This window comes from Coregonus clupeaformis, unplaced genomic scaffold (assembly GCF_020615455.1).
Source record: "Coregonus clupeaformis isolate EN_2021a unplaced genomic scaffold, ASM2061545v1 scaf0721, whole genome shotgun sequence".
Lineage (NCBI taxonomy): Eukaryota > Metazoa > Chordata > Actinopteri > Salmoniformes > Salmonidae > Coregonus > Coregonus clupeaformis.
The window spans coordinates 205,241-220,203 of NW_025534176.1; the positions used below are offsets into that span (position 1 = coordinate 205,241).

General features: G+C 40.9%; 1 protein-coding gene across 1 annotated transcript; it reads right to left on the reverse strand.

The window, feature by feature from the left end:
* Positions 1–524: 524 nt before the first annotated feature.
* On the reverse strand, positions 525–13,628 carry LOC123485530 (EGF-containing fibulin-like extracellular matrix protein 1). Its single transcript, XM_045216487.1, has 7 exons — positions 13,549–13,628; positions 12,828–13,103; positions 7,853–7,972; positions 6,849–6,968; positions 6,359–6,482; positions 3,951–4,143; positions 525–2,695 (listed from the first exon to the last, which is right to left on the reverse strand). Exons 1-7 carry the CDS (start codon positions 13,568–13,570, stop codon positions 2,534–2,536), a joined length of 1,017 nt encoding a protein of 338 aa, XP_045072422.1. The 5' UTR covers positions 13,571–13,628; the 3' UTR covers positions 525–2,533.
* Between the last annotated feature and the right edge of the window lie 1,335 nt (positions 13,629–14,963).

Consider the following 14,963-nt stretch of genomic DNA (forward strand, 5'->3'; position numbering starts at 1 on the left):
GCCCAATGTCGCAAGGATCTGTACACATTCCCTGGGATCTGAAAATGTCCCAGTTCTTCCATGGCCTGCACACTCACCAGACATGTCACCCATTGAGCATGTTTGGGATGCTCTGGATCGACATGTACAACAGCGTGTTCCAATTCCCACCAATATCCAGCAACTTGTGTCTAAATCCAAAGTGTCACTTAGTGTTACTCAATTTAAATGAACGGAAATAACATTGTGAGCAAAATGATTAATCATATCACCTTAGTAAATTATTTTTGTAAAGGATTGATGACCTTAGATTTGAGCATTTGTGGCCTCCATTTCATTCATGTTACCTACTCCTACTGATGGCACAATGTTATTATAATGGTAACAATCATTTAAAGTTCTTAAGCTACCATATAATTTGATTTAGACTGGGAAGATGTACCCAAAAACATTTCAATAAAAAAAAAGAAATCTAATCTAATTCCTTCAAGTATGCTTACTAGATCTTGATTTTGAATAAATAACAGTACATGACGAAGACAAAGTAAAATGTATCTTTTATTTTAAAAAAAAGTAAATATTCTCAAAAGCTGTGACAAACTTGTGCTTGGAGGAAATATATAGAAAAATGTTAAATCGCATGAATGTTTTATATATTAGAGCTACACGTGGACTTCCTTCCTATCAAATAAGACATACATTTATATTGGCAATTTTCAGTCTTTAATTACATTTTATTATCACCCCAATAAATAATTTTCATATTGGAATGTAGCCACATTTGGTTCCACATAATATTGTTGCCAGAACTATGTATCTACATGGTAATTATATAGCTATATTATATAGGCAGGTACATTGCAACCACAGTGTAGGTACACATTGTTATTTATGGTAGGTCTACAACTGTTACAACTGTTACCTCTCAAACTTTTTTTTTAACAGACATTTGCTCAAGTTGACTGTTAAAACCATAGAGATATGCAATACTGTAATTACACTGTACCTACCTATATACAGTACATACACAGTTGAAATGGCATGTTATTCGAAGTGGGAACCTTTTGATTCAATTGAGCTTCCCTGTTGATTGTCAAGCATGACATTTATTTTAAAAAGTCTCAAGGAGTCAAATCATCTACTTAAAGACTAGAGTTTTCTCAAATTGTGATACAATGACTCCTTATGAAAGGCACACTGTGTCGAAATGACCTGACTAACTGTTTGTTGCAGATTGTTGACTGGAAATTCTGTGCAGGATCAAAAGGCACTCTGGCACACATCAAGACATGTTAAGCAACAATTCCCCTGCGTATATATGACCAAACAACACTGCCAATGATTTCCTGAAAATATCACTTTTGTGTCCAAAAGCGTTATTGCTTTATTCCCATTGGACAGAGGTTGCTGAGCAACTCTCCGATGGGGGTTGACGTGATCATACATTTCCATTCGTTAAGGATGCCATTAGATTACAACACATTGCAAACTGTTCCATCGCAGTCCTCGCCAAATCATTACTCTTGTAACCCAATAATTCACACTTCACCAATAAACTTGACTGTTTTAGGTGCCTTTGTCTCTCTTCTAATCTCGGTTAACCAAGAACTAAAATCTCACGTAATTTGGTCAGAAGCTCGTAGTCCATCCAACAGAGATTATCTCTCTTCAAGAAAACTGAAACATATGTCTCTTTACAAAGACAATTGGTATTTATATTGACATCACATTGCATTACTGCACGTTTCTTTTCAACTACATAAATGAAAAGCTCTCCAAACTGAAACAAAATCAGTGATCTTAAAGGGGATATGATGTGATTGCGAACAACCTCACTTGGCAACTATGGTAAAAGATAAAAGTGTGATTTCAAACACTGGTCATTTCTCTGCAGGAAAACACATCTCGACTAGACTAAGGTTGAGAGATTTCACAAAGATTTCAATGTAACGAGAACTCATTCTCTTACTACAGTGCAATACGTACGTTTAGCAAGGGATGAATAAGAAGGAGTTGTGTTCAATTTAAGTCACGTTATGCTCTTAGAATGTTATCGTTAGCCAGTGATGCATAAAGTGACAATATTGTGGCCTGGCTATTTCACCCTCCTGCTCCTCCAGTATGTGCTCTGTGTGTGTGTTGGTTTTCACTGCAAATTATCCAATCTTCCTTCTCCAAGAAAGGACTACACACTTTGAGCTAAAACAAAACAATTTCGCCCAGTCCAGTGCTCAACCAGCAGATCAGACAATATACATTCAATCCCAATTTATACAGCCATCAATTTGAATGGAAACTAGCCAACACAGGACAAGGACCAGGAATGGGAAACCCTTGCAGGGAGTATGTGGATATCTCTATTAGATCTAAGCAGTACAGAGTGTTAGGCCTTGTGAGTTTCTGGCAGGGAGTAAGAGGGCTGAGTAGGATGAAAGTGCCCCTAGGCACTGATCTAAGGCCAGTTTTGCATGTGATCTTCTAATGGATAATATGAGATATGGGGACGGGTAAACTGATCTAAGATCTGTGCCTAAGAGCAATTTGTAACTGGAACTTAGAAGGCATAGGGTCCCACGATGATGGTGAGTCGGAGCAGAGAGCTGGAGCGGTAGTTGAGGACATTGTTGTGGGTGACCATCTCCAGGTCGACCACGTGCTCCCGCGGTCCGGTCAGCGGCTTGGTCATCACCAGCATGGCACTGACGTTACTGGAGCGCTGGTAGGTTAAAGGGATTATTTAGGTTAGCATGTTCTGAGGATGCTAACAAGGGTCCTACCACTAGCATTATTTTACACTCATTGATGTTAATACTAATGTCCAAATCTGGGGTCGCTGACCCTCCGGGTCCACAAACCATGTCTCCATCCAACCATTTTTATGCGAGTTAAGTACCTGTTGGATAAAACAATGCATGACAGGCCTGATGGAAACAGCAATTGTCGATAAACATTCCTAAAATGTTGATAGAACAAAATACGCTAGACTGGGGTGGATAATTATTTTGTCGGTGAAATAGATAATGCAACAAATTGCAGTGAAAACACTTTTTTTGCGCATTTGTCGCAGTAAACTTACAGTCACAAGATGCTATGTTGTAGGGTCCTTCTACTACAACTTGGAAAAACATGCACTGTTTATTAGGCTACATATTAAATAAGTAATGATACATTTTACAGAGTGGTGAAAGTTCACAGTGATGAGCTTGATGCTCCTTTCCAATAAATATCGAGGGTCTTAATTTGTATGCTGGTGACATGATGATCGGTGCTTGGCTGCCAATTGACAAATGAAAATGATCTCACGCTTAGCTATAATCTCATTATGTATCCTCTGCATTATGTACAGTATCTATGAGCTGTTGGCTGGAATAAGAACACCACATTTGCTGTTTATCGCAGACTTTTTGTGCCAAAACTATCAACAAAGTTAAAAGTGGGATGGAAACGCATAGAACTGTTTTTCATTTGGTAAATTAAAAGTTACACGACAAAGCACCCTTTTACTTACTTGCACTGCGTCATTACGCACAGCTTTTTAGTCGCAAGAAGTCCGTTTGATAAAAAACACACCACTACCGGTAAAATTTCCATCATTTCTGGTGCGAATATTAGAATATTAGCTTCAAACCTACCTATAAACTACTTTTTAGGTATCCAATAATAATGATGTAAGTGGGAAATGTGTGTGAGCTATCCATTTAAGGGGAAGGGATAGCAATGAGTGGAAGTCAAAATATTATTTAATTAAAGGGACGGTCCACTCAAAATGCAATCTCACACGATATTCCCTAAATAGCAAAGGGCAGCCAAAACATTTGAAACCAACCCCTACCTCAAATAAGTGTTTAAATGACACAGTAGATGAGAGATCATTCAATTATGCTACCACTTAGGTAGAGAAGCAAGTGACAAATGCGGTAATGACGGTAATATTAATGCCTGGTGAGTGACTGAAACATCTCTGGGCTCACCCTGAGGAAGAACTCCCCTCCCTCGTTGCCAGACTTGACCCTGAAGGTGTTGTGCATGTTAGGGTAGACGCTCGTGGCCTGGATCTGGAAGATGTCGGCTGGGACGGAACGCTCCGACGAGATGCTCATGTACTTGTAGACAATGGACGGCGGCAGGCCTCGGCACATTGTGGGCGACTGGCAGCTGCAACGCCTACGGACATGCAGAGACAGAGAGAACAGTTGGATGTGGTCATGTTAGCAGATATTTTTATACATGTGGCCTATGTGGTTTTAGCTATGTGGTCATTTTAGCAGACACTTGTGGTTTTGTCTACAGTATGTTTTATTTTTTTTGCTAGCACTTTTATTGATGTGGTCCATGTGGTTTTGTGTAAATGGTCATTTTAGTACTTTAATACATGTGGTTTTAGCTATGAGGTTATTTTAGCTGACACTTTTATCCATGTGGTCCATGCTGTCTGTAACCCCCCACTAATGTTGTTGCCTAGATACTGACTGAAAAGCAGAAAAAATAACACTACGTACACTGCCTGGCTGCCTCCTGCTTATGTTTGCAATGATGTAATCTTAACCTTACAGTTACAACAGACAAATGAGTTTATACATCATGTCGATCATGTCCTCCTAATTTTGGGGAAATGTTTCATCCCTCAGAGGTATAGCCTAAGTGAGAATTAACTGGAAGGTTGAGTGAGGGAGCAGCAGCAGCTACGTAAAGTTTTTTTTGCGTAAAGTAACACCTGCGTAAGGTTGTTTAGTGCACAGGCAAAGGTATCCTCAATATCAAATCAAATGTTATTCGTCACATGCTTCGTAAACAACAGGTGTAGACTAACAGTGAAATGCTTACTTCCCAACAATGCAGAGAGAAAGAAAATAGAGAAATAATAGAAAAGTAATAACACGTAATAATAAAAGTAATTATAAACACACAATGACTAAGGATAACTTGGCTACATACACGGGGTACTAGTACCGAGTCGATGTGCTGGGGTACGAGGTAACTAAGGTAGATATGAACATATAACTAGGAGTAATGTGACAAGGCAACAGGATAAATAATAAACATTAGCAGCAGCGTACAGTGCCTTCAGAAATAATTCATACACATTGACTTATTCCACATTTTGTTGTTTTACAGCCTGAATTCAAAATGGATTAAATTGTTTTTTTTTCTCACCAATCGACACCCAATACCCCATAATGACAAAGTGAAAACATTTTTTAGAAATGTTTGAAAATTTATTGAAAATGAAATTCAGAAATATCTCATTTACACAACTATTCACACCCCCAAGTCAATGCTTTGTAAAAGCACCTTTGGCAGTGATTACAGGTGTGAGTCTTTCTGGGTAAGTCTCCAAGAGCTTTCCACACCCGGATTCTGCACCATTTGCCCATTATTCTTTTCAAAATTCTTGAAGCTCTGTCAAATTGGTTGTTTATCGTTGCTAAACAACCATTTTCAGGTTTTGCCAAGTATAAACTTTTTAAGTCAAAACTGTAACTCGGCCACTCAGGAACATTCACTGTCTTCTTGGTAAGCAACTTCAGTGTAGATTTGGCCTTGTGTTTAGGTTATTGTCCTGCTGGAAGGTGAAATAATCTCCCAGTGTCTGGTGGAAAACAGACTGAACCAGGTTTTCCTCTAAGATTTTGCCTGTGCTTAGCTCCAATCCATTAATTTTTTTATCTTGAAACACCCCAGTCCTTAACGATTACAAACATACCCATAACATGATGCAGCCACCACTATGCTTGAAAATATGGAGAGTGGTACTCAGTAATGTGTTGTATTGGATTTGCCCCAAACATAACACTTTGTATTCATGTTTTGTAATATTTTTATTCTGTACAGGTTTCCTTCTTTTCACTCTGTCAATTAGGTTATTATTATGGAGTAACTACAATGTTGTTGATCCATCCTCAGTTTCCTCCTATCACAGCCATTAAACTCTAACTGTTTTAAAGTCACTATTGGCCTCATGGTGAAATCCCTGAGCGATTTCCTTCCTCTACGGCAACTGAGATAGGAAGGACGCCTGTATCTTTGTAGTGACTGGGTGTATTGATACACCATCCAAAGTGTAATTAATAACTTCACCATGCTTCACCCCCCTGCTCCCGCTCCCGCTCCCGCTGACAGCACCCCCACCCCAAAACATCTTCCCATGGGCCATGGGCCTACCATCGTCGTGCCGTCAGCAAACAAAGGTCATGCAGCCACTCCGTTCTGTCTATGTGGTCATTTAAGGACCCATACTATGTATACTATGTAACCAACTGGATTTGAACCTGGGTCTCCTGCACCCCACAAGTCTGTGTTAGCCCGCTAAGACTTCAGGTCCCAGTCAAGGTTACTCATCATGTGATTATCATTATGCATTTCACTGGACCATACTCACCCCTCTCCTGTCTTCACGTAGGGCTCGCGGCAAGGGTTCCTGGGGTAGCAGCGGAAACCGCCAAAATAGTTCCAACACATCTCGTCCTCGCGGCAGTTGTTTCCTGTTTCACACTCATCTATGTCTGTTCATGGAGAGAAAATGTAGTTACTGAGAGAAGAAAATGTAGTCAAAGGTCATTTCAATAAGAAAATAACTTAAAATAGCTTATGAGCTTAGTACAACTGTCTTGTAGTCTTTGTAAACAAACAATGCGTAGCTTCAAACTAAATTTAAAACTATCATTGTCTATCTCGTGGACTGTTAGTTAATCAATCAAGTGTCAATACTGACTTTATACCAAGATACAAGTAAAAATCTAGGCCTAAAGCCAATGAGTTATCATTGGGAATTCAGGTAAAAGGTATTGAGATTCAGCATTATGACGTACGACTTGCTGCTGGTGTAAGAGAGGGCTAGATATTATACTAGTTGAAACAGGCCTATTTACCTTGGCACATTCGGTTGTCTTGGAGCTGGTATCCCTCAGGACAGGCACAGACATACCCTCCGGGCTGATTCACGCACTGCCACTGGCACATGTAACTCGAGAAGGCGCATTCGTCGATATCTACGAATAGATAAATATTACACAGTCAACCCTTAAGGGGGAGGAGGCTGACAGAAACTTTTCAGGAAATAAAATATTAGGTGTGAGTGGTAGGGATTGTGAAATTGTATCAGAATACATTAAGGTACTGATAAATATACACTGAGTATACCAAACATTAGGAACACCTTCCTAATATTGAGTTGCACACACCCCCTCCTCAGAGCAGCCTCAATTCATCGTGGCATGACTCTACAATGTGTTGAAAGCATTCCGCAGGGATGCTGGCCCATGTTGACGCCAATGCTTCCTACAGTTGTATCAAGTTGGCTGGATGTCCTTTGGGTGGTGGACCATTCTTGATACACGCGGAAAAAACCCAGCAGCGTTGCAGTTCTTGACATAAACCGATACGCCTGGCACCTACTACCATACCCCGTTCAAAGGCTGTTAAATCTTTTGTCTTGCCCATTCACCCTCTAAATGGAACACATACACAATCCATGTCTGAAGGCTTCAAAATCCTTCTTTAACCAGTCTCCTCCCCTTCATCTACACTGATTGAAGTGGAGTTAACAAGTGACATCAATAAGGGATCATAACTTTCACCTGGATTCACTTGGCCAGTCCAGGTGTTCTTAATGTTTTGTATACTCAGTGTATAATGGCAAAAATTCATTGGATAGTAAATGCATGTTCCCATTAAGATAGCAAGATGCATGTCAGTGTTAGCTTTGTTCGATGAGGGGATGCACAACCAGCCCTCCATCCCCACACACATACACACACACACACACACACACACACACACACACACACACACACACACACACACACACACACACACACACACACACACACACACACACACACTCTTTCACTCACTCTAACAGTGTGTGCAGTACCTTGGCAGGAGGCTTGGTTGGAGGCTAGCTCATAACCCTCCTCACACTGGCAGATGAAGGAGCCCATGATGTTGTAGCACTGGTGCTGACAGGGGTTGCTCCCCTCACACTCGTTCACATCTGCAAAACAAGGACGGGCTAATAAATTAAAGAGATCATCATCAACATCTTGGCATATTTAACGAGGCAATTAGAAATGCCAAATGGGCTCATTTTTCTAACTTCATCACTAATAATCAGAATAATTAGAGAGTGCTCTTCTCATCCATTGATGGCCTGATCGATCCTACCCCCACAAACCTATATGAACTTTCCTCCACATCTAAATGTGATGAGTTTGCGGCATATTTCAGAGATCAGATGACAAACATTAGGCTGGGTATCAGTCAAGCAATACCTGATTAGAAGTTTGATGATATGTGCCCTAGCCTACCTCACAAAGGCACTATGGATTTATTTTCCCTGGTTGACACAGACATGCTCAGGAAAGTGATATCACAACTTAAGTCTTCTACCTGCCTTCTCGATCCTATCCCCACCACCTTCTTCAAAACAGTTTTTAATTGCATATCTGAAGAAGTGCAAGCTATTGTTAATCACTCCCTGTTCACATACACTTTCCACACTGCACTAAAAACTGCTATGGTGAAACCCCTTCTGAAGAAAAGTAATCTAGATTCTTCAGCTCTTAGCAATTTACGGCCAATCTCCAACCTTCCATTCTTAAGCAAAATTCTGGAGAAATTGGTTTTCAAACAGCTAAATTATTTTTTAAAGTGCCAACTGTATTTTTGAAAAATTCCAATCTGGTTTTCGGGCCCACCACAGCACAGAGACAGCCTTTGTTAAAGTGGTAAATGATCTTAGAGCCAACACTGATGCCAAACAGCTCTCTGTCCTTGTACTCTTAAATGTAAGTACTGCATTCGACACTGCTGACCATGATGTCCTTCTGGACAGACTGGAGAGGTGGGTTGGCCTCTCTGGTCCAGTTCTAAATTGGTTTAGGACCTATTTAACTGGTTGAGAGTTTTTTGTCACCCTTGGTGAACATAACTCAGAGAAAATACATTTCACATGTGGCATTCCAAAAGGTTCAATTTTGGGTCTGGTACTGTTCAGTTTATATATGTTACCCCTTGGCAGCGTTATCAGAAAGCACAGCATTGATTTTCACTGCTACGCAGACGATACACAACTTCACATTTCCGTGTCACCAGAGGATTTTAGATCCACGGATAAATTATTAGACTGTATTAGTGATTTAAATACTTGGATGGCTCACAACTTCCTCCAGCTAAATCAAGAAAAGACAGAGGTACTTATTGTTGGAGCCAAAGCACAGAGAGAGAATCTGGCCAAACATTTTAATTCATGGGCAATAAAGACAAAACACCAGGTAAAAAACCTAGGTGTTATTTTAGATTCTGAACTCAGTTTCGAATCACACATTAGGAATGTGACCAAAATAGCTTTTTACCACCTGAGGAACATTGCTAAGGTGCCTCCGTTTCTCTCTCAGGCTGATACAGAGAGATATCCATGCTTTTATTACAAGCAGGATTGACTACTGTAATGCTCTCCTGTCTGGTCTACCCAAGAAAGCCATTGGTCAACTGCAAAACATACAGAATGCTGCATCAAAAGGTTCTACAGCTGCACCATCGAGAGCATCCTGACTGGTTGCATCACTGCCTGGTATGGCAACTGCTCGGCTTCCGACCGCAAGGCACTACAGAGGGTAGTGCGTATGGCCTAGTACATCACTGGGGCCAAGCTTCCTGCCATCCAGGACCTCTATACCAGGCAGTGTCAGAGGAAGGCCCTAAAAATTGTCAAAGACTCCAGCCTGTTCTCTCTGCTACCGGCAAGCGGTACTGGAGCGCCAAGTCTAGGTCCAAGAGGCTTCTAAACAGCTTCTACCCCGGTTTTAAGGTCTGCACTGGTTGCCTATGAGTTTTAGAATACATTTAAAGATTATTCTATTGGTTTTTAAATCAATCCACGATTGTGCACCCCAATACATGTCAGACATGCTTTTAAGTTATGTACCTCAGGTCCTCTGACACTGGCCTTTTAACTATCCCAAAGCCTAGGACCAAGAGGCATGGAGAGGCAGCCTTTAGTTACTATGCCCCCAGCCTCTGGAATAGCCTGCAAGAGAACCTGTGGGGGGCTGAAACTGGCCATTAAAAAAAATTACTTCAAACACACCTTTTTAGCTTTGCTTTCCTTAGGGTGCTTTTCAGTCATTCAGTTTTTATTGTTATTATTTTGTTTTTTATCCTCTTATGTTTGTTATGTAGTAAATCTTTTTTATTTTCATTGTTTTCTTGTTTTGTTTTCCTGTAAAGAACATTGTGTTGCTTCCATGTCTAAAATGTGCTGTATAAATAAAGCTTGATTCGATTTGATTTGACATAATAACAGGCTGGATATAAAGAAGTCCTTCATGCAACAAAAACAGACTTCAACTGAATTAACCTGATTTGGTTGCATTTCTGTTTGCTTGGTACTATTATTCATTATTCACCCCTGGGCACACCTAATTCAAACCAACTCCTATAAAAATATCCAACTGCTAGTTACATGTTTTACCATTTATTTTTGTTATCTAAAAAAGAACATGGGCAAAATTTCATGGGACAAGTTGCTCCAAAACACACTCTGCAGTCTGGACCCCTAATATGCCTATCCACACATTCTGATATTCCGTTTCCTGGTTCAACAAAAGCAATTTTCTGAATGGAACACAGACAACGTTCCCTTGCAATCCCACTCCTGGGTGGTCTCTATATACAACTTGCTAAAAATAGGGGATTCATATACAGGGAGTCGGAGGTGTTACACGTGTGGGAGAGAACACCAAGTCTGTTCAGAAAGCTCAAAGGCACAAAGCATCCAATCCCCTCATACCCTAGCCTGGTCCCAGATATGTTTGTGCTGTATTGCCAAATGCTATGATCATTGACAGCACAAACAGATCTGGGACCAGGCTACCCTGCTGATGTAATTCATTTGGTGACGACAGTGATGGACACAATGTGAGAATTATGTCATCCTGGAGGCTGGAAGTCTGTGTAAACAAGTTCCCCTTTCAACTATACACACACACAGGCACACACTCATACACACTTCCAGTTAACAAAGCCCAGCTGACCCTGCTTTTGGCTGGTGGCAGCGGGATTGGGAGGTGAATTGCCCTAATGATCAAAGCTGGCCTCCACTCAGCATGTATGCGGGGAAAAAGTGACGATACTGTCGCCCTACAACCTTTTTTTCCTAGAGATGAATTAAGACCAGTGACAAGGTGACATGCTGACAGAGGTGAACCAATCCTGCAATCAAACGTTAGTTTTATGTAGCATAATAGAGTGTAATTAACACACTGTGCCAGAAATAAGAGTGCAAAGAACAGGACACCTTCAAATATAGTACTTCTTACCAGGATTTGCCAGAAATACAACGTTGAAATACTACCACACGACAGAGTGTATACACACACCTTTCCAGATCTGTAAACATTGAAGAATTACGGCTGGAGTGTTGCCCTTGAATCCCGCCCTGTGAACTTTTATTAATGGCCAAGTACCATGTTCTTATTAGCATTAGTTACCAGACTCACAGTTCAGGAACATGTTAAATAGCTCAAACTACAGAAAACTAAAATACTTTAATGGATTGGACAGACACTGCAATAATCTTCCTTGGTAACAGTGTAGGTTTTGACTGTGATGACAAACTGGAAAAGTATTAATGCAGATCACTAATGCCATTTCTTTCGGAGATGTAGCACCATTTTGATCTTGTATCTGACACTGTATAATACTGTACAGTACATATCATAATACCACAAATCTGTCTGCCTTTAGTTTGTGCATCACTCCAACTTAAGGACAGTCCCTCTGATGAAAGAAACAATATGATTAAATGAGAAAAAAATATGTTTCAGGAATGTGTTGTTGGCTACCATCTCCTTCCTTCCCTGAGCTTAGCTTGGCTGTCGCCCCATGTTGATTGAATGGTTTACGTAACAGCAATTGTTTGCCTCTACCGCCAGGATTTGGCATGTTGCAACTTGACTAAAATCTTGCGCCTTTGCCAACAGGAGATTGGAGGACGCACCCACACGCACGTACACACACATACACACACACACACACACACACACATGCATGCACACGCATGCATACATACACAGAGACAAATGAGGACATTCTTTAATGACGGCTGCAAATGCATCATCCAAAGAAAGAGAGCAAAGGGGTAAATGGAAGTTAAGTGGTTCCCCACTTTACAGATCAAATACAATGCATCTTCATAACCTGCAGACAGCGCATCAACTGTTCAAACGGTCTAGTTAATTGCATCGTTTATATACTGTGTTATTGGCTTAACAAAATAGGACTAGGTGTAGTGTAAGATTTTCAGTGCCAGTAAGGAATTTCACTTGAACTGTTTTCATACAAAGTGCTCTAAAGGGACTGCAATCAATTTGAATGAATTCCAATTGGAATGAATCCTGAATGTGACTGAATGACAATCTGAGATGGCTATCTTTTTCCTCAATAGTTGTTCCTAAGCTAGCATCGGTAGTATTCCAGAGGGAAATCTGCCTGCTGGGATTGCTCATTCAAACTAGGGCCCCTGCAATGCTGAGTTTGTACTGTAGCCTTAGTACTGAGTTTGTATAACTGCACTGCACTGCACCACAGTCCGCTTATAAGAATCAACCTCTGGTCAAAAACTGTTTGGCAGATCCATTCCTATTTACTTCAAATTACATTAGTCAGGGACTGATGGGATCTTTGTACGTAGGATTAAAATGATGCTGGACACTTCCATAACGAATCAGGATATTTGTCCAATAAGAAACACCCATTTTCAGTTTCAAAATGTTTTTTAAAACATTTGACTATAGTGAGCCCTAATCCTAATAAACATGCCCCAGCAAGTTGCGTGGGCTTACTCTTACCTCGGCAGTAGTTGAGCTCGTCCACCACGAACCCCGCGGCACACTGCATGGTGCCCGGGCTTTGGAAGGAGCTCTGGATGACCCGTCGGACAGGCAGAGCAGGGGCGGGTACCAGAGGAGGCTGTGCCTCCACCTGAGGGGTCACGGTGGGCTCGTCGTCACCGTTACTGATGATGATCTGGGCATTCTGGGGCAGGCAGAAGTAGCCTCCGAAATGGTTGATGCACCTCATGCCGCCCTTGCAGGCGTCGGGCACCGTGGTACACTCGTTGATGTCTGAAAAGGGGAGGACTGCGGTCACAGACAGTCAGACCTGGGTTCATATAGTAAGCCACGGTTTGTTTTCTACTTAAGCTGCGCTTGATTGAGCTTGCCTGGCGCAATGAAACCAGTGGAATAGCCCCAAAAGTGCAAATCCCACCCACCTGTCACTCCAAGTTAGAAAAAAACTAATAGTATTTGAACACAGGTCTGGTCGGAGTGTAACACCACCAAGTCTGCATGGGTTTGCCAGGAAAACCACCACCTCCACCATCAATATGCTTGCTCAGTAGGACTCAATAATTAAAGTTTAACATTGGTATACACATACTGTATCGGTGTCTGCTAGAACTGATAGTATCTCTTCCACAGTGCTATTCAATTAATCTACTAATTAATCTATTCATTAAGTCAGAAACGTGCAAGGACATTTGACAAAGTGCTGAGAAGCACCTCTTACCTTTGCATTCTTGTCGTTCCATGTCAAATTTATAGCCATCTGTGCACTGTGAATACAAATAAGGGAGGATAAGTATCTGGTTTGTTGATTCATTGAGGGATTGATTGATTAATCGATTGATTAATTGGTCTACAAAATACGTATCACATATCTCTGAAGCTTTACAGTCTACATCTCATTAAAGAGATAGTTCATTCATATTATACAATTACTTAGGTGTTTACTTACCCTGAAAGCAGTCTATAGACCAGGAGAGATAAACATTATTGCTTCGATTTGTTTCCCTAACCACTGTCTCTCACAACCCACTGGGTGATCTATCCCTTTAAGCTTAATTACAATATGCTACTATACAATTGCTGGCTTGGTAGTCGTACTCTCCTTTGTTATGCCACTTTGAGCCTGTATATGAGGAAATCAGACAGACAGCAATTAAGGAGTCAGCCTGGAGAACACCTGTGTCTCCCTAATTCCCCCAAAACAATGTGTTTAGTCTGTCGCCATCCAGGGAGGAATGTCTGCTCTCCTCGCTCGCTCTCGTCTGAGTCATGGGACTTGCCACTGGCCTGTGTGTGCACGGGCATGTGTTGCCTCCAGTCTCCATGAATCCAGACTCATGTTATTATAATTCATCAGCTCCAACAACAACAACTTCGACTACAGTCATTTGTCGAGAAGGAGACATCCTCCACTGGAGACATGCCAATGCTATCCCATCCCATCAATGTCCATTCCAAGCCCTTTGTTAATTTTCATGAACGTTCACTTGGTACTTGAATCTGGGTTGGGGTCAACTCACATTTCAATCCAGGAAGTGAATTAACATTTTACTTCATGAAATGCAAATTGTCCATTTATTTTCAATTATGATTTTTCCATTTGTGAATTCAATTTCAATTCACTTCCTGAATCAAAAAACTTAATTGATCCCATCCTTGACTTTAATTAAATCCCACTTTGAAAAGCTTATATCATCCTTCAGTACTGGCTCTTGCTTGTGCTGCCCCTTATAAAAATGAATTTGTGGTACACTAAATATTGTGCCACAAAATTTTGCCAGAAGTTTGCAAATGTTTGCCACTTGTGGTGAATCTGCAGCAAACCTTAGGCAACAATCATATTTATCGCCACTAGTGGCAAACAGTTTGCCAGTTTTTTTTCTGGCAAACAATTCTCTCAAGATTCTATTTTAATCTGTGGCAAACCTGTGGCAACAATATGTATTGCCATTAGTGGCAAACAGTTTACCAGAAGTAGTTCCAAGACCAGTAAGCATTGATGACCAGTCGGTGGGAGAAGAAAAATCTATTGGAAATGCAAACCAAGCAATCTACCTACCGAAGTTGTACAGTGAGTGTCTAACTTATTAATTAAACATACTAATAAACTAAAACATTGTGCTAGCTAACTGATTC